Source organism: Stegastes partitus, unplaced genomic scaffold (genome assembly GCF_000690725.1).
Source record: "Stegastes partitus isolate 25-593 unplaced genomic scaffold, Stegastes_partitus-1.0.2 Scaffold467, whole genome shotgun sequence".
NCBI classification, from domain to species: domain Eukaryota; kingdom Metazoa; phylum Chordata; class Actinopteri; family Pomacentridae; genus Stegastes; species Stegastes partitus.
This window is the reverse complement of record NW_007578198.1, coordinates 274,680-294,721: the sequence shown is the minus strand read 5'-3', so window position 1 is coordinate 294,721 and position 20,042 is coordinate 274,680. Positions and strand designations below refer to the sequence as shown.

Sequence of the window (20,042 nt, the reverse complement as noted above, 5' to 3'; positions counted from 1 at the left end):
GCTGGGAAAATGTGAGTTTTTTTTCCAGTTGGCTAAGAAACTCAGCTCAGCCTTTTCTGTTGAGCCTCCAGCATCAATTACAGCTTTACTTAGAGACTCTAAGTAACTACCGATAAAACATTTCGTGTGCTTTACATATATTATAAACCCTCGAATCTAAAGAGCTAAAACGTGAACTTTCTAGTGCCTTTTACCCAGAAAAAAAAAACAGCTCCTCAGTTTGCTTCCATTCGCTCACAGAAGAGTCCAACATGGCAGAACGTCTCCTAGCAACCAGTTTTCATTTAACTGCTGACATAATTATCTGAGAGAAAACAACACAACCTTCTTTTAAAAAAACTTCCACACATCAGTTGTCACACTGTGAAGCTCCAGCAGAGACAAAAAGTTAATTTTTAGTTCCATCATCAAGTTAGATTTTTTTCATTTTTTTTGCAGCTGGTTGGATGTATTTACTCCCATCAGCAGCATTTTTACAGTTAATACAGCACAACAAATGCTACCCACATTCCCAAAATGTCACATGAGCAGTTGTGTGAGCACCATTCCTCTATAGCCGCACTAGAAACATTATTTTACACTCATACGTTCTTGCTTTGCAGAGCACCATGACTAACCCCTACAGGGAGCCTCGTGGCCTGCTCAGCCTTCATATTTCGATTCCCGCGCAGTTTTCCGGGAACAAACAGGATGAGTCAAAACAAAAGTGTCCAGCTTTTCTGAGATGTGCTGCGGGAGACGGTGGAAACATTTCGAGCTATTTCAGGTTAACTACACGTCTCATTTGTGGAGCTTTTACGGATGAAGACGGCTCGAAAACAAGACTTTTAAGAACAATTTTCTATTTTCTTGAACTTGATGCTCCTATTTTGTAATTTAACATTTTTCCCCATTTCTGAGCGATGATGCACAAAAACCTGTAACAGAGGAGTTTTCTGTTTGCTCAAGAAAGCATTTTATAAGAGTCTATTCATTTAATGTTTTCACTGCATGTTCATATATTTGCTCCTGATGCTGAAAAAGAAAATTATTAAATACCCTGATCATATATTTTCCTACAGTAATCATCTTCCAGACAGTTTTCTTTGCTCTTTTGCATTACAAACAGTCAGTTCAGTAATCAGTTTACAGTGTATGAGCAGCTCCATGGCTCTGTTAGAAATGAAACAAGTGTCATTTAGTTTCTATAAACATAAAGCAGCTCAGTGACAGATTTACAGTAGCTTTAATGTACCTTCATTAGTGCTTTTCCCACTCATTAGATTTACTGTTTTCCCAGCTGCACGCAAACAGAGCATGTGCAGTAAATCCAAACAGTTAATGAGGTTGGCAGGACAACAGAGTGTGTTTAGTGATGATAGAAACAATGGCGACGCCTTATAGTGTAAAACCTCGTAAAATCTTTGAGATTCTATAAATCCACTTAATGATTAGTTGTTTGTTTAACACTGCTGAGCCCCTTATTTAATTCATCATTGGTTGTTTTGTTCCTGAAAAAGACAGCCCATTCAGCTGTTTTTTGATTGAGAGGCAGGAGTTAAAGATCCAGCTGTTTTCCTCGTCATGGGTACAAGACTTGATTTTGCTGTACAGACTTTTTTTAATTGTGTACCTTCATTTTTGCTGTTGTGCAAGTCACCTGGATCTTGTGTCTGTATTTTTTGTATTCAGCTCCATTTGCAATAACCAAGCTATGTGCAATAATCCAAATGGTAGTACTATTATCATTATTACATAGTATATACACTCACAACAGCAGAATGTATATTTATTTTTGTGTTATATTTTATTTTACTTGCGTATTAGTGCTTTACATTTTATTATATAGCTTTACTTTCCGACTTCTTTTAAGACTTCTGATTGGGAGTATCTGTAATTGAAAGCAATTTACCCTATAGGGGATCAATAAAGTGATTCTGATTTTGTGTCCGTTTCCTGAGTTGAAACTGGAGCCTGTGCACCAGAAACAACTCACCTGATCCCCTACTGCTCAGTCCAAAAAAGGCAAAGATGCACATGAATGATAGTGTGGAAAGAACGTTAAATATTTCACAAATATTTGTCTGTTATTTTTAGAACTTCTGTGATTCCTTTCAAAAACAGCTAAATATTCCAAGTCAAGCAAAAAAAATAAAAAAAAGTGATGCAGCAGGGAAAAAAAAGACACATCAGGCTGACTTACCTCTGAAATTGGAAGATGTCCAGCAGTGCCATCAGAACTGTTGAGGAGACCAGTGTTACCCTGGAAAAGCCCTCTATCTTAAAGTGGTAGAGTGCGTTATTTTTAGTTACTCTTCCTTTTTTATACACCAGAAGCAGTCTTGTGGAAGTGTTGCAAGTCAAAAAAGCCGTTTCTTTGAAATAGACTTAAAGCGAGGAGACTCACCTGTGCACAAAAACACAGGAAGAAAAATGGCAACGACGAGTCAATATTTTAGCAACTTGGAGTTCAGCATTTTGCCCGAGGACACAAGAAGGGGCAGGGGTCAGACTTTACCATGAGTAAAAAACCCACTCTGCCTTCTTGAGCAATGGCCACCCAAAGAATAAGCACCTGCATGCAGCAGTGCAGCGTGGTGGATGTTACTGGCAGGTTCAGAGCTGACATTTCTGGATGTCAGAGAGGTATCCATCAGTAATACAGCGCTATCAGGGAGGCAGCTGATCATCCCAGATTCCTTCTGCAGCATGACAACGAACCGGAACACACAGTCTGAGTCACACAGATCCGTCTTCAGCAACATCAGGATGAAGTCACATGAAGAGACCGAAGCAATGGAGGCAGTTTTAAATCAACAGCAGATCTGTGGCTAGCATCTTAACACCCCATCTGCCAAATATCTGGAAAAACTACATGTAAAAAAAAAAATGGTGCTGCTTGAAAACCTTGTATGTCGTTAATCGAGTGCGTCAGCTTGTTCACACGAATGTATAACAATGAAAGACAATGAAAGCGACAGTGTTCAAATCATTTAGTTATTATAAAAAAAAAAAAAAACAGCAATAAAGAAGAAATGAAGCACGATTTACACACATTCATACAGTTTTCAGCAAATCAATAAATGGTAATAGCTCACTGATTTCTTAAATTACAACATTTTATACGTTATATTAATCATATCTTCAGTGAGGGGAGGTTTTTCCTGAGGAGCTTGTTCACAGAGTGTCTGGTCTCTGTGACATCTGAGGAGGGTTAACAGCTAATTCTCCTCCAGTCTGCCATGTGCTCTGTGTTTATAGTGTAATCAAAGCTATCTGCCTGTAACCAGCGTTGCGTTTCTCAACCCTGTTGCAGTCAAAAGATTTTCATATGAGGTGATACAACTGTGTTTGTAATACCTGCTGGTCTGGCTTTAACCCTCCTCGGGGCATTTTCAAAGCATCAACAGGTCTCCTTTTGTCTATTTGCGCTCGGGATTGTATTCACAGAGGTGAAACCAGTTAGCTGTGGGAATGCAGCTGTTTTGGAGGGGCAGAATTCAAAGAAACACTGTGACGTCCAATGTGTGAATTGTATCAAAAAACTGTGTCGGAAGAGTAAAAACAAAAGTACAGTGAGCTTTCAGTGTGTTTACTCTCTGTGCACATCACATGGTGTCCACAAGCTGCTCTGCCCGGTGTGCCATTTGAAAGCAAAAGTTGCACATAAGCACAGCCAGAAAATGTAATTCCGTTTAATTACATCGAAAGCTGAAGAAAAGGTCGCCGGTGTTTGTTCTGGCAGCTCAAACTGTGTACTTGTCCTCCCCTTGCCTCTGAGCTTTGTGGTAGTGGGTGTAGCTGCTGTACAGCTCGTTGAACACCTCCCTGACTCCCATCTGCAGTCCGGCTGTCAGGAACTTGATATCCTGCTCAACACACAGGTCAAGTATCTGATAGATGCCCTCAGTCAGATGCAGCTTCACATCTGGTCGCAGAGTGACCTGGAGAGGACAGCAGAGGAGAGGATGGGAGGAAACACAGGATTTTTTAAACATGGCAGAAGTGACACAGATGGATCTGAGGCCAAACAATGTCTGTCTGTTTCATTAAATAGATCTTTGTTTAACTTGTTGAAATTCCATCAATGGGCTTTCATGCGAGGCAGTCGTGATCCTGCCTCTGTTTCCAATGTGTCTGCTTCCCCATCTCCTGCATGCACTACACCAAGATCATCTTTTTTATGGTAACATGATACTATATGCGGCAATATGCTCCAGCCTGAGGGACAGCCTGAGGCAAATATATCAAACCATAAATTATGCGTCAGAAAAGCTGAATAATTATTTAGGTGCTACATTCTGCTCTGTGTTTCAATTAGAGGCATCAAAGTACTGACAACACCAAACCTGGCACCATGTGCAAATGTTAATACTAAAACACAACACTGATACACAGCATATATTAAAAGAGGTAAAATTATAACAGAAAAATCACAAAAAAGGGTCCATAAACCTGGATTTAAACTGCCAGAGGCATCAGAAAAAATGGAGTTCATTTTCATGTGTTATTATTATTATTATTATTACAAATCCGCTTTGCTCTTAAACTTCATGTTAAGAATCAGCTTCTTTCTTTCACTGAACTCAGCTGAAAGCCGAGTGGACCGCATTATTTTCAAACCGCACTGGAGTTCAGATCTGAAATTCAATACAGGATTTTGTCAAATGATCCAGAACAGAATAATGTGGTCCGGCCTACATGGGCTTATAGTGTTACAGAGGATTGTGGAAATAGGGAGTTGAATACACTTTATGTGCACCTGAGTGACAGAAGCAGCGCAGTGCAACACAACCAAAACTAATTACTGTGCTCAGTGAACCCTGACTAACAAGCCATGAGGATACTCAATAGCATCTGGTTATTCATCTCTGTTACACAACACCCACACAGGTATACAGGTGTTACCCTCTGTGACCTGATGGTATCTACGGCGACCGCGGTCCTCAGGCCTTTGACACTCGTCGAGACAAAGAGCGAGCAGGCGACGGCTGCTCTGCGCTGGTGACTGTACCGGCTAAATGATGACATAAAACACTGCTCGCCTAATTGCAGGTTTCATGTTATGAGAGGAACAAATCATGGTGGGTTTTGTGTACACAAAGCCAACCAATCGAATGTCATGTGGAGCGGCAGTCTGCAAAATGTTACAGTTGGAGGTACACCAAGCGCCCTCGTACCTAAATGTTGTTATTACACCTGGATCTGGATCCAGACACGCTCAAAGAGAACAGGAGCCGAGCGCTGGCACATCAGCAGCCACCTGTGTATTTCTGCTGTTTGTAATTCTGCTCTTGGCTCTTTTGTCTGCTCTGTGAATATGAACATACTCTGCTGCTTTTACTGAGGTTTGTCCTTTTTTTTTGTTTCCTTCATAAAATCTTTATTGAGTTTCTTTTTTCAACCAAATTGTAGAACAAAGACGAGGGTGTCATATGTTGTGCAAAGCTCTACAGTGCTGCCAGTAAACAAGCCTGTGTCTGCTGCTGAATGTCACAATGTAAACACAGAGAAACTTCTTCTAACAGTGGGTTGACCTCCCTACCTGCTGACGCTGTGTCTATCTGCAACTGCACCTATACTGGTGACATATTTTTACCTGCACATCAAAGTCTGTTTGCAGGTGTATAGGAGTTCCACTGCATATGTGAAAAAGTTGTGTCTCTGTGTCTCCAGAGAGAACTGGGAGTCTGATAAACGTCCTGAATCGCCAACTGTCAGTGGTTGAGTTTCATTGTGGGTAATGTAGGCGCCAAGTTTCGACAAGGGAGCAGAGTGTGTGGATTTTTTCGGGGGATATTTTAGTTTTTGCTGCATCCATCATCATGATTCCGACACTGTGCAAAAACCAACTTAGTTGTCAAAGGAAGGCTTGTTCAATATAAAGAGAAACTCCACCAGCTACTCCACTCGCTGCAGCTCTTGTCTAATAACACCTGGCTGCTGCATAAGTAGTTCGGTCCCAGCTAAGAGCCAGCGACGGCTAAATTACCTCTGACTTCCAAAGAGGGACCATCTCTTTGGTCCTCCATCCAACGCACAATATAAATCCAATTTTAGGATTATTACATGATTCACACAGACTTCAAAGAATCGTAAAACATCTCTTTCACTCTATTTGTCTTCCTGTCTCTGCCCGTCTGTCTGTCTGTCGGTCTGCATGGGTACTTTAATGTCTTCCTCTCCGTGTGTAACTCTGCTGGAAACTGCTGAGTCAGGCTGGCGTCACGTTAAATACAGTCTGGCAGCGGAGAGGAGCCGCGCTCCCCGGCCAGACGTGACTCACTGTACTGAGGGAACATCCAGCCTAAAGCTTCACTCCAGCACATGGAGTTACAGTAATCCCGGGCCTGTTCGCTCAGATTTGGGAACATCTACAATTTGGCCGATGGAAATGCTTCCCCATCTCTGCTTCTGGAGCGTCAGCATCTCCGTCACTCAGCTCGACGGGCAGCAGACAAACTGTGCCGGATCAAAGGATCAGCTGAGATCCTCCTGCCGCTTCCATACATGTGTGTGTTGTGTGTTGTGTGTTGTGTGTGTGTGTGTCACTCACAGCTGTAGAAAATCACAGGGGATGACAGATGGCTTCGGATGAGGAACTGTATTGGCTTTGTATGATATTATGACTGTATGCGGTTGTGTGTGTGTGTGTGAGTGTGTGTGTGCTGTGTGCTGGCATTTTACTGCTCTGTCACCGAATCGTAAAACCGTCAGAATGAATAATTTTCCAATGCAAATATTGGTTAAAAAAAAAAGAAAGAAAAAAAAAATACCTTCTGCAACTCTGTGACGTACTGAGCCACCATGAAGGCTGACAGCACAGTGAAGCTCTCGGCTGCAGCAGCGATGTGAGAGTACATCCTCTGTATCAGTCTGGAGCACTGCAAATACACGTCACCATCCGCACCTTCAGGGTGAACAGCGTTAATTCATTAACTTGTTAATACGTGGCAAATGAAGTTAGAATTTACACCTGGGACTTATTCTCTTAATTCATTTTTTTACGGGAAGATAACAGAAAAACTGGCCTGGAAGAATTACAAAGAACAGACTTTAAGTGCAAAAATATAAAAACATCAAACGTTAAAGCGATATCCACAACAACACTCTTGTTGATGTGTAAAAAAAATAGTTTCTATGGTGACTAAGTAGAGATGTTCGCAACAGATGTCTGCAGTTCCCAGTGGATTCAAACTGAAAGATGAATCGAGATTGTTTTCAGCTTTCTTAAGTTTCTGGGAGGCTACTGCCAGCAGTGTTGAAATGTGATTGGGGACGACACAGAGCACCTGTCAGTTCCAGTTTACACAATGCAATTTACTCTCTTTAGTACTATGCGGTGTTATTCTGGGTACATTTGAGTGACAGGAGGGCATCAAAACCACAAGTCAGACCTGGACTGAACCGTATGATGACAGTTCTATATATGACATGAGAGGACTTGAGGACATGACAAACCCTCCTGATTTTCACTGTGCACTCAAACATGCACCAAAAGCATTAAATCAAACACACACAGACAAAAGTAAAGCGCTTCTCTTTGATCCAAAACACAAATCGTTGTCCTGTATGCGTTACCTGAGTCGCTGTCTCCTCTCTGCCGACCCTCCTGCATGATAGACGCCACCAGACGATAGAAGACGTTTATGAACGACGGAGCTGCGTTCAACATCACCTGCAAACGCAGACAAGAGGTATACGGTCATGCAAGTACACCAATCAGCCGCAGCAGCACAACCACTGACAGCACTCCCTGACGCCAGCAGCCTCTTCCAGCAGCACCTTGCCACAAAAACTGATCAGGAGCAGCTCGAGCAACACAACAAAGAGCTCCAGGCTGCCAAACTCCCCAGATCCTGATCTGATGGGAGCATCCGCAGGACGTGTTGGAACAATCCCAAATCTGCAGAGACTCCCAACCCAAAGGATCTGCTACTAACATCCCGCTGCCAGACACCACAGGACACCTCAGAGGTCCTGTGTTCATGCCCAGAACAGTCACAATCGATTGTGCCATCGGAGGGGCCTCCACGAAATTAGGCATCTGGTTTGGATGTTACGGTCGATCAGTGTATGTTGTATGTAGTTCTCACAGATAAAAGGCTGTTAAGCTCTAAGAAGAGCTCCGTTGGTATTGCTCAAAGGCACAAAGACTGATGGAGACCACACGGTGATATTCATAGGAGAGTTGAGACATTGATTCTTGAGGATTTCCAGCTGACTTCATCACCGCCTATTCACGGCTCTAATACAGTCGACTTGCACATGAATCCTGCTCAGCCAGACGCATTGATTGAGCAGTAAAATATTTCTGAATTTAAAGACACTTTTGAAGGAGCAGTGAAACGTGTTACGACATTCATATTCACACAGAGAATTTAACACAGAGCCGTTTTCAAAATTTGGTCCAGGCAGTCCGTCTCTGACATCACTCTCGCTGCTCGAGCCATAACGAAGCAGTCGTAAAGTCACAGCTCGCAAAACCACTGAGGTAAAAGTTGGATTCCCTCGAGAGCTACGTTTGCGTTTCTGCCTATACGTCTCTCCTCTGGTGTCTGTTCAAGGCCTGCAGCCGACTGAAGGAGGGATGAAGAGGCAGAGTGAATATAAACGAGGGATGATGTCACCAGCTCTGGTTGGAGCTCAGCGATGGTTTCCATCGACTTAAACCCGCTTCATGCCAACCTACTCTGCATGCCAACTCCCCTACCTCTCCACCTCCTCCCTCCCTCCCTCCCTCCCCTCCTCTCTGTCCTATCACACCTCCTCTCTCCGGCTCACACCCCTCGTTTCCATTTTGTCCTCAAACTTCTCTCGTGTATCACATTCTTGCTAAATCTTACACTTTTGTTCTCCATCTCCAGCTTCTTTCATCTCTTTATCACTTATGTTTTATTCCCCTCTCTTCCTCTATGAATGTACTCTGCTTTCCTTCACATCGTCCTTTCTCCACTCTATTATACCTCCCTCCCCCCCGTCCCTCCCTCTCTGCCGTTCTCCTTTGCTGTCTCTTGTCCGCACAAACATCTGATATCAGTTAGCTGGTTCCTGGCCTGTTTTATACAATGCAGCTGCCCCAATTCAGTCGTGCTCTGTCACTGTTTCTGAACAAAAAAAAAAAAACTGTCAACATTTCAGAGAGTGACAAACTGGAAAATTATCACATTAACACCAGCACAACAAAAGGCAGTGTGTGGGCAGGAATGTGTATGTTCTCATTTAAAACTTTTATGTGCTTTCTTTAAGGCAAAAAACTAAATTCAGTTTCTTTCTGATGCTTTGGGTGTAATTTAAACACTTCCAGTAAAAGCCAACCATGTGGACGTTATGAGGTTTTCATGCAGCTGCAGCATGACTCTGGTGAGCTGCAATATCCTTTGGTTGAAAGCGACATTCCTCTGGGGCATCCTGTGGGCGCACACACTGCATTTTCTTCGAATCATGGATTCAAACAAGCAGCCTCGACCTATAGTGACCTTCATTACACAAGGCTGTAGATTTGGTTTCGTAAGTGGGGAGGGGAAATTATTTCTATCTTTACTAGAAAAAGAAGTTCCGTTTTTTCACTTGTGTTCAAATCAAATGTTCCTTTTTAGAGAATGATTGGTAAACAAAACAAGCTGAATTATTTTGTAACCATAAAAAAAGCACAGGAATTGGGAGATTTTCAGCCCTGACTAGTGTCTGCGGTCTTCTCAACCAGCCTCATAAACTCTGGGATTTTGAGGTGCTTGCAGCTCAGTGTCACCTCACATCTGCAAGGTCATGGATTCAGCCAGATGTTGTGTTTGGAGTTCTCTGTGGACAGGCTCCAGCGCCCCCCCTGCGACCCTAGTGAGGATTAAGTGGTGTACAGATCATGGATGGATGTTCTCTGTGTGTCTGTTAGTTGATGTAATCGGATTTTCATCAATATTGTGTCATTAAAGGTTGAATTTAAAGGTGCAGTCTGCAATTCTGGAGAAGGATTGTTGATGTTGAGCTCGATAGCTAGTTAGCATGAGCCCAACTTACTGCCATTGTCTCCTTTCTCCTCCGCCTCCCCTTCTTCTCCCTTTGCACTTGTCATGAGCACCAATAGTGTTGTATGGATCCATCTGTTATGTTTGGTGGCGGACCTTCTTTCAGCATGTTCACAGATTGGACAGTTAGCAGACCATGAGGAGATTTTCACTAAATTTGACATAAAGTGTTCTGGATTAGAATCGCTGACTTCACCTTTAAGTGTTTCTTAATAGAACTGTGGGAACCAAACTCTAAGTGCATATTTGTCTGTCTGGCCCTCTTTTATGATCTCCATCTTGTGTTTTTCTTGCATAAGGGATGAAGGCATTTAAAGCTAGAATGCAGAACTTTTACATGTCAATGAACGCACCTTTACATTGAAGCTAAACGAGTTCAAATAAGGCTGATTGAGCCTTCAGTGGCAGCTAATCCTTCTGTAAATTACAGTATCCCAGAGTTATAAATCTTTTGTCCATGATACCCAAACAGACCGGTTTGTCAGAGCAGAAGAGAGGCAGAGTAGGCTACAGCAACTTGGAGTGTGGAGGAGCCTACGATGGAAAATCTAGAAGCATCCAAGGAAAGATTCTGATGCTCTGAATAAAAAAATAAAAACTTCCCATTCAGAGAAAAGATTACAGTCTGAAAAAGGGGAAGAAAAAAGTTCCACACAGCAGGTTTAATCAACTATTTTGATCAACTGTGTCAGTTCATTTCCAAAGAACGTATAAGGTAATACAGCTTAGATGGAAAAGGGCTGAACATTTTCTGAAGGCACAACTCACAGGCAATAACCTTTCTTAGATCTTGCTGCCATCCAAATAACTTTTCTTTCCGCAACTCTGCAACTTTACTCATCACCACACTGCCTCACTCCACCAACATTTGATTTGCCTCTTCGTACCTGAGGATGACACTGGATGATGGCAAACAGCGCCTCATGAACAGCCAGGAACACCGACTGGTAGACGGGTGGGGTCAGGTGGTCGAGGGGCACCGACTGGAGCGCTCCGAGGATCAGAGTCACATGATGAGGGTTGGTGAGAAGCCCCTCCCCCTGGCGCAGAAGCGATGTCATTGACGTTACCGTGGGAACGGTGAAGGGAAGAGTCAGAGAGACATCCTCGCTGGATGTTCCTACCAAGAACTGTAAAATAAACATGATGCACATGGTGAAAGTTTGTGAGAGAAACACCATCAGACGCAAATATAAAAGCAGGAACACATGAAATATTTCTGGGGTTTTCTTCTTCAGTGAACTTGTTACAGCTTCTGGAAGTAACCAACTCCCAAATTAGATATAAAACTGACAACACCAGCAGGCCTTTTTCACGGCAGACATTTAGACTTATTAGGAACAACACAGGCGTTACTAACAACATAAACAATGGTTCTGTTCTATTCAAGTGTCCCAGTAAACCGTGACAGGGAGACAGTGAGCCAACACGCTCAACACCAGCTGAAGCAGCTAAAAGGAGTTCAGCCATCACTGATTTAATTATTTACACCTGAGCTTTTTCTACTGTGACTAACTGTCTCCTGTAAAAGAAAAAAAACAAAAAAAAGGCCTGTTATATTGGAAAAAATTCTGATAAAAATAATCTTTTTGGGATATGGTGCTGCTTTGCCCAGTTCCATATTTACCCACAGCTTGCTGAAAAAAAGGGACCTTAACAACATTTCTGCTGCTTTTGTAACATTGAAATTTAATGCCTGTAAAATATTAATGATTTTAGACTTTTAAATGGATGTACTCTCACATTGCCTAAAGAGGAGTGTGAAAGAAATACATAAACTACACATTAGGCAGATAACATATGGACACGGTGAGTGTGGCTAACAGAGGACAGAACAGCGTGGTTAGCAGATTAAAGTGCTGTGTGTGCATGTGTGTGTGTTCACCTGATGGGAATCATACTGACTAAAACAGTCTCAGTGGAAATTACAACGAGGAGACATCCCAGCAAAAAGTCAGCAGACTGTGATTGTCGCTTAGCTGATGGGTCATTTAAGACGGCCGTTACATGTACTTTCAGCACACTGTCACTAAAACGATGCCCGATTTGGAGCTGAAACACACATACAACATACTATAAAATGTTCTCAGCATGGCACCATCCTCTGCTCGTCTTTGTGCTGCTATTAAGACTCACTGATAACTCTGCCTTAATGGTTTCCCTTTCATCTGCACATGAAAAAACAAAGAGTTAAAGCGCTAAATTATTCAAATGTAATGATAGCCATTTTAGTGGCAGTGTGCAGGAATCTCACTAAGCGAGTGGTTTAGTTGGCACGAAGATAGTTTCAGAGGGGGTTTCTACACATATAACAAGTATATCCTCATTCCAGTGATTTCACGGTAGGTGTGTTGAATGATGGTCTTTCTTAGTGAAACGGGCATGTGGGCGATGCAACTTCACAGAGCTGCAAAAGTACTATACTGTTATATACACAATACTACTATTCTTGTAGCCTGAATGGTAGGTGTGGTACTTATCTGTCTATGGCCTGATTCACACCTGACATTTACATGCATCTTGAAAGATCCAATCAAAAATGCAGAGCTCTGAGGTGGTCTGGATGCATATGCTAACATTCTTTAAACAGTGTGTGTCATGAAACACTGTTTCCTCCACAGACTTCCTCTGTGCCAGTGGAAGTATGGACTTATTTGTGTGCCAAGAGCATCATATTAATGTGCAACAACAGGCAAATTAGTGATTTATTCTTTTCTTTTCATTTCTGACCAGGCATGGAAGGTGCATTGTTACCTCCCGCCGGTTAAATACAGCAATGCATCGGGTCTTTGCAAACAGAAATGACGTACATGTTTATTTGCATATAGAGCAGGGAAGTGAGATGCCATCACAAGTGGTCACTTGTGGATTTGGATTTCACTGCCAGGGGTGAACTGATGTACTTTGACTATCCACCTGCGATCGGATCACCCAAGACGCCTGTTGATGTGACGTGTGAACAGGGCCTCCGAGTAACACGTGTGTTTGTGTGTGTATTGTCACTGAAGCATGCTAATTTTTTCAACTGCATGTGAGTCTGCATGTTTGAGTGTGTTTTTCTCACCACCATAGCAGATATAATCTGTGGTGCAATGAGCCACAGAGCTTTAGAGCAGCTCTCAGGTAGCTGACAACAGGACAGCAGCTTAATGATGATTACTGCAGATAGAGCCTCCTGGAGAACAGCAAGTAGGGGAAGAGTTAGTTCTGTATTTAATGTCACACAAAACACTAAGCAGAAACTGCTGCCAGCCAAGAAAGTGAACAATTCATTTACAACCATATACTAACATCCCTGAGAAAACAAATTAGCCAAAATCTAAAGCGCCTGGGATCTTTTGAGATTAAAGTGTACAAGCTGTCAGAGCTGATCTCGGTCTCACCCTGTAGTTTCCTGCCCTCAGCCTGCCAGTGTCCAGTCCCTCTCTGATCAGCAGCAGCAGCACGTTGAACTGACTGGTTGTACTTTTCTCCACCAGGTGGCGCAACAGCTCCTGCACTGCTGGCTCCAGCTCACTGACATCAGTCAGAGACAACCAAGGAGCTGAAAGCACAGTGAAAACATGTTAAATTCAGGACAAAGATGAACCATTAAAACATAAAACTCCACCCAATCCTACATAAAAGTGTATAAATAAGTCTGCTAAATTCCAGGGTGGATGCAAACAACATAAAATATCAGTAATATCTTCAAATAGATTTAACCTGTAATGGTGTTTTAATATATATACATGCGCATGACCTGATGCTAAGTCATGAGAATTGTTTTTCATTTGCTTCATGTTTTTTTCAAATATACTTTAAAAGAATCCTACAAAATTGGCTTCAAACTTTAAACCGTTTGCAGCCAAATCTGACAATCCATCATATTGGTGGAGCTACTTTAATCACTTCAGTCACTATGTGGAATATGCAAAAATAAATAATGAAAGGACAACTGTGGCTGATTGCACAAGTAAATGATAAGTTTGTTCTTAATATGGACCCACATACCTGTCAGCAGCCTGTTCACATTCTGCAGAATCTGAACGTATAGCTCATCCAACTCCTTTCCTCTTTCCGTTGCCTCTCCCTGCTCCTCCCTCCCTCCCTCAGTCTTCACCAATGCTTTGTAAAAAGCAGACAGAAAATGGACAGAGGAGATCAGGAAGTCCATGGGTCTGGGCGCAGAACTTATTTCTTTGAGGATTTGCCGGCAGAAGCACTGATAGAGGGCCCTATGTGTCAGGGTGAGTCTGGAGCCGCTCTGTTTGTCCTCGTCCTCCACTGACAGCGAGGACAGCTCAGAGTGCAGCATGACAGTGACAACTTCGGCTACAAAGGCTTGACCGAGGATGCATGCTGGCTGGATGTCGGTCTCACTCGCAGTCTGGGGCTTCAGGACGGACTCGACGGCCGGTCCCAGTGAAGCAGTCGCTCTTGTGAGCATTTGAGTTAAAGTTTGATTCATTGGCTTGCTTCTTCCCAAATTAGAGGTCACTGCCTGGGAGAACGATGTCAGAGACGCCAGCAGAAGATGAACAGACAACATGGATGTTGCTCCTGAACTCCTACTTTTCATTGCCTCACTGGTGAGATAAGAAGCAAACTGGTCCAGGTTGAGTCGAACGCTGCTGTTCCTTATTATAATCAACTGGACCAAGGATCTTATGAAGCCCTGCATTTCTTTGATTAAATCCAACCAACCTGGGCTGCATGTGGCTTGAAATCTTGCACTGTTGCTACGCCACAGGAGAGACGACACGGCAGCCTGCAGCAGAGTACTACTGTGGATGAGTTTCAAAACACTCTGGAAGTTTCTGCTCTCTACGAGATAAGTCAGAATCCTGAGCAGCTTCCCGAGGAACACAGCCTCACCTCCAGATTCAGGAGGTCCCGCAGCTACCTGATCAGGCCGACTGGAGGTGGAGGTGAGCATGAAGAAGAGGAGGAGGAAAATAGAGGAGAGGTCGTTGGAGCTCATCCCATCTGGATTTAGGTTTGATAAGATTTGGAGTAAGTCTATCAGCTCCTTGATTTGTGCTCCAGTCAGCAGTACAGGCACCTCTCCAGTTTTAGAAGAAGCTAATATATCCTTAATAATAGTCTCTTTCTTCATCAGTGAGGACAGAGGCTGACTGGCATCTCTCTCAGAAGAAGTAGCTCCAGTTTCTTTCCCCTCAAATGTCAGGAGCGTCGGACAGACCTTCGGTGTATGTGCTGCCTTTAGCACATTGATGATCCTTTGTGTGAAGGACTGAACTACAGCAGAGAACAGTGAAGGCAACTCAGCAAGAATTGCACTTTGGAGAAGTTGGGAAGATATGAGGGAGACAGTCAGATGGCCGGGCAGCTGGTCTTTGGGTCTGTCTGTCTGTCTGGTCAACGATGAACTTACAAGTACATTTGCTATGCAGACAACATCTTCTCCACTCAGGTGAGGAACAATCAAAGGCAAATTGGATGTGATAAGATGCCAGTGTGCTACATGGTAGGAGCGAGCATTTACACTACCTATCTGCCCGTCCCACACCTGCTCTCCATCCAGACTCATCTCAAGCTCTGACTTAGCTAAAATAAACTGGGCTGCTCTGTTTAGCAGTGCAGCAGTGCTGGATTCGCAGAGTAAGGTGGTATCACACAAAACCTTCTTGATCTGCTGTAAAGTGAGGAGTTTGAGCAGCAAGCAGGTCACGGGGCTGCAGGAGGGGGAGGGATGGAGATGTGCTGGTAAGATCTCACCCGATAGAAGACTCTCCACGTGGGTTAGGACTGGAGAACTGGAACAAGCTTGGTCTTCAGTCTCTTTACCAGCTGCTGTTTGGGCTGAGTCAAGAGATGTGTATTTGCTGCAGTGGATATGGAAGAGCGTGTCCACTTCCACCCAGGTGTATCTGAGCAGGAGAGCGGCCTCCTGCGTCTTCTGTTCCCACAGTGCTCCGATTTTTGGCTTCTTCTCTGTTGTCAACACATGTAGTATCTCTTTGACTAACTGCTGCATCGCCTCCATCAGGCTTTTGCTTTGCCGGACAAAGAGAACAGGAGAGGCGTTGTCAAGGGTCTTTAGACTAAACAAAACAGTGTGAAGCAGTTGACTGAGAGAGGAGAGCTTCAGAGATGCATCTTTTCTCTCTTGGTCCCCCTTTTCTCCCTCAATGTCCATCTTCTCTGTCACCAGGTCAGGTAGTAAATATTTCTTTATGCTTTCCAACGCTAGTGAGCAGATCTCTAGGCCCTGGGACAGGGGTGTGTCCAGAAGACAAGTCCTGAGAGACGTGGAGATGCCTTCAGGTAGCAGAGGAGGTCGGAGGTCATCCAGAGCTGGCTGACAGATCACAGACAGGAGCTCTGAGAAGAGACGAGGCAGCTGACGGAGCTTAGTGTAGGTCTGGAGGAGGCTGCACACCATGAGCTGTTGGGAAACAAATACTGCCTCTGTCAAACATGTTCATCTGCATAGCCACGTTTTTTTGTTTTCAGTTCTGAATTTGGATTTTTTTGTTGCATTCTGTGAAATATAAAATGCAACTGATTAAATCAATACCTGTCTGGCCCGCTGCACTCGTGTCTCCATGCATTCAGCATTAACCCACGCTGAAGATAACAGTTGGTCCAGGTCTGGCTCAAGAATCAGGTGATTGAGATTCAAAAGCACCTTAAAGCAGCGGTACCATGCAGGTATGCTGAAAGCCAAGACAGGAAGATTGTTCAGCATGTGTACAAAGTAAAAGGTTAGACAAAACAATTTTGTGTGGGAAAAATCTTGTAGAGACAATAAAAAACACATCAGCAGTCTGCTACCTTGGCTGGGCCTCGTTGAAGAGCATTTGTCCCAAGGCTCTGTAAAAGCTGAGCTGCACCTCTCCATGTCGAATCCTGTCTGCTGCTACATTATAAATATCAGCTGACAGAGCCTGGCTGAGCAGGGACTCCACAGCCAGCAGAGCCAGGCTCCAGCTCTCTGGGGAGCAGAGGGAGGCTGGAGGTGACTTCTGCCTGGAGCAAACAGAGTCCGGCTGCTCCGCTTTGGCAGGTGAGGCTGAGCATGCATCAATATGAACATCTAACGCTGGGACCAGTCTGATGAGAAAATAGAAGCACAGCATCCTCTGCTCCTCCTCGCCTTCTCCCTTCCCTTTGCCGTATTTTTCCAGGAAAAACTTAAACAACAGACACAGTGCGTTGGACTTCACAGAGTAGTGCAGCGACGGCTCACAGTAGCCCTGGGCGCTCAGTTTACAAAGCAAAGCACCGGCTGGCTTCAAAGGCCCTTTTGTCCCTCCAGAACCACGTTTCCCACAATCTTCTTTCGATGGTAACAGCTCCTCTTTGTATGAGTTCATCTGCTCAGCAGGGAACAGGGCTAACTGAAGGATGGAGTCTATCTTGATGCGAACGTCTCTGCACAGCTGCTGACGGAGGCGAAGCTGTGTGTGAGAAGGTGTAAACTCTCCAGAGGTCAGCAGGTGCCGGAGCAGGACTAATGGCTGGAGCAGCTGGTTGGTCACCATAGTAAAGACTCTGTTAGGGTTGGATTGTTGTCTCTGCACTGACAGATAACATGACAGCACCTGAAGCAACACCTCAAATAAATTAGCTGAATGAAGGGTTTCCTTTGGCTTCTTAGGGAATTTATTAGCATCTAACTCCGGCTGATGGTCATCGATCGGGTCCGTTTGGGAACGCTCCAGATTAGTTGCAGGGTCAGTTTGAAGGCACTCAATCATCACTTCATCTTGACATGTGTCACCCTCTGTCTTTTTGTGTTCTGTGAGTAGTGGCTGCTGCAGTTCACGGCAGGCCAAAGACGAGAGCTTGGCCAGCAGATCGACCATTAGTTCATATTTAGTGGTAAAAACAGATGAGAGCGCAGGGGAAGAGAGAATACCCCGACACACACTCAGTATGGTGGGCACACACACCGGTGCCTTGGAGACAACATGTTTACACTCCTGAAGCTGTTCAACCAGCAGCTAGAGGCAAACAGAGAATAAACTGTCAGTAAAACCTCCATGCACCAATGTACCACTTATTCTAGGAGCTTTCTAGGGTAGTGTGTCCTGATGAGTATAAATTCTACATCTAGAGGATTAATCCAGTATGTGACTCCTCAGATGCTCTCTTTAGTGACAGAAGAAAATACAAAATAATATGTATTGTTGAATGAAAAACATGTTTTTTGTACTGTTTTGGTGTTTTTATTGAAGCGTTGATTCACCTGTGCCATGTTGAGCCTCAGACTGACGGTCTTTCCCTGCTTGAGCAGAGACTGGAGCTTCCGGCTGTGAAGCACGTCATCGAGGTAGCACCACAGACCTTCCAAGACATCCAGGGAAAACTCAACCTTTTTACTGTACCAGCCTGTGAGGGCATGAGTGCACCAGTCCAACAGCACCTACAGACGGAGAGGGTCAAGAAAAACATGTAAAGAACTAGATGGCAAGCATTCATGTGCTGTCATGCCAAAATGGACAGTCACTTCCCACATTAAGTATAAAGCATCTACAATTTCTGAGGGTACAAGGAACACAGCCACATTAAATATACAATTCTACAATTTCATTTAGCAGACGCTTTTATCCAAAGCGATGTACATCTGAGAGCAGATACAACACAAGCAAGGATCTAGTCTGGAGAAAACAATCTAGATAAGTGCAAAAGCATCATTATTATCCTGTGAACATGCAACAACTTCATGTGTTACCTGTTCTTTGTTGGGCAGCAGGCACAGAGAGGAGATCCAGGCAAAACGTGCCAGCTTTAGTTTGTCCTCCCATGGAGTCTGTGGACTTTTCAGTTTCAGGTGAATCCCTGAGTAGATGGCAGCCATCGCTGCTGCTGCTGCTGCTGCTGCTGCTGCTGCTGCTGCTACTAGCCTGGGGAGATAGAGAGAAGACAACAGGCTCGTTTCATTTCACTATTTTTAATCACCTCATCTCCTCTGTCTTCTGTTCTTCTGCCTGTGAGGATATTAGTTTTTGTTGTGCCATCATCAAGGATATCACAGCTCCTGAAATGCATCTCGAGGACACAAACTATAAGCGAGGAAGCACAGGTGTGTCCTTGATGTATCCTTAGTGGAAGTTTGTTTGGCAACCGTGATGTATTAAAGTGACGTGACATACAGCAGGAGCAGGACTAATAACTGAGTGTTGCCTCGGCTCCTCTCTCCTTTTGCCTCTTTAAGGCAAGGAAAGAAATCGAGGAAATAAACACTGAGAAATGAGGAGAGGGGAAGGAGTCGGTGGCTAGAAAAAGAAGGATGTACTATAGAAATCAAAGTTTTAAAAAAACAAAACAAGGAAAGCTGAAAACTTTTGATAATGGGCAGGGCTTTACTGAGATATAACTGTTTAGATAACACAAGGACACGGAGAAATACTAAATCAGAAGAGATAGGAAGGATGTTTGTTCCACCAGGTAAGCACCCACACAAACCCTGAATCTTCTTTTAGGCATAAAGACAGAGTTTTCTTTTTAATATAGCTAACCTAGAAGTACCAGATGACCAAATCTTGTATACAGTCAGTTTAAGCAAGGATGGAAAACGAGAAAGTTTTGTACAATTTGGTGCAGGTGCAATGGACAAGGAAGTTTTACTTGTCTCATGTGTTCGCAGCCTGTCTGATTTACACAGTACACACAGAATGATGTGCTTTGAAGCTAACGACTAGCTACGTAGCATACTCTTGCTAGTGTCAAAACAGGCTAATACCTGGGCTGCTATTCGTCTGCACGCAAGCAAACCATCGCCGAGCTTCAGCTTTACTTGTTTAAGTTACACTTCAGTGCACATGTAGACATTTAACTGATAAAACTTACTGCTTTTCGACCCGCACGTGTCTCCTGTTTTCAGATTTAGACGAACTTTCAACTTTCACCCTGCTGGCCAGGCCGAAGCAATCGAGAGTCGATGTAAAACTTCAGCCAGCGGTTCAACTATCAGAGGCACCAATTTGCTTGTTTCCTTCAGTTATCATGGAGACTGCATTAGGAACTGCATTTAATAGAGAGATTTCTGATTATTAGAGTTTAATAACTTTCTGAATAAACTAAAAA

The 20,042-nt window shown here is 43.7% G+C and overlaps 1 protein-coding gene across 1 annotated transcript; it reads right to left on the bottom strand.

Annotated features, from left to right (window-relative positions):
- Positions 1 to 2,959: 2,959 nt before the first annotated feature.
- urb2 (URB2 ribosome biogenesis homolog) lies at positions 2,960 to 19,869 on the bottom strand. Its single transcript, XM_008286749.1, has 12 exons — positions 19,806 to 19,869; positions 18,688 to 18,859; positions 18,202 to 18,378; positions 16,785 to 17,956; positions 16,528 to 16,666; positions 13,998 to 16,395; positions 13,388 to 13,548; positions 13,069 to 13,179; positions 10,892 to 11,134; positions 7,561 to 7,657; positions 6,756 to 6,889; positions 2,960 to 3,923 (listed from the first exon to the last, which is right to left on the bottom strand). Exons 2-12 carry the CDS (start codon positions 18,811 to 18,813, stop codon positions 3,726 to 3,728), a joined length of 4,956 nt encoding a protein of 1,651 aa, XP_008284971.1. The 5' UTR covers positions 18,814 to 18,859; positions 19,806 to 19,869; the 3' UTR covers positions 2,960 to 3,725.
- Between the last annotated feature and the right edge of the window lie 173 nt (positions 19,870 to 20,042).

Bases quoted from the DNA above. Each gene is read 5' to 3' on its own strand.
- urb2 (XM_008286749.1), bottom strand. From the start codon at position 18,813: ATGGCTGCCATCTACTCAGGGATTCACCTGAAACTGAAAAGTCCACAG. The intron at 16,396-16,527 runs GTATTGATTTAA...GTTTCCCAACAG, and splicing joins GAGTGCAGCGGGCCAGACAG to CTCATGGTGTGCAGCCTCCT. The intron at 13,549-13,997 runs GTATGTGGGTCC...CTGTGCTTTCAG, and splicing joins TGTGAACAGGCTGCTGACAG to CTCCTTGGTTGTCTCTGACT.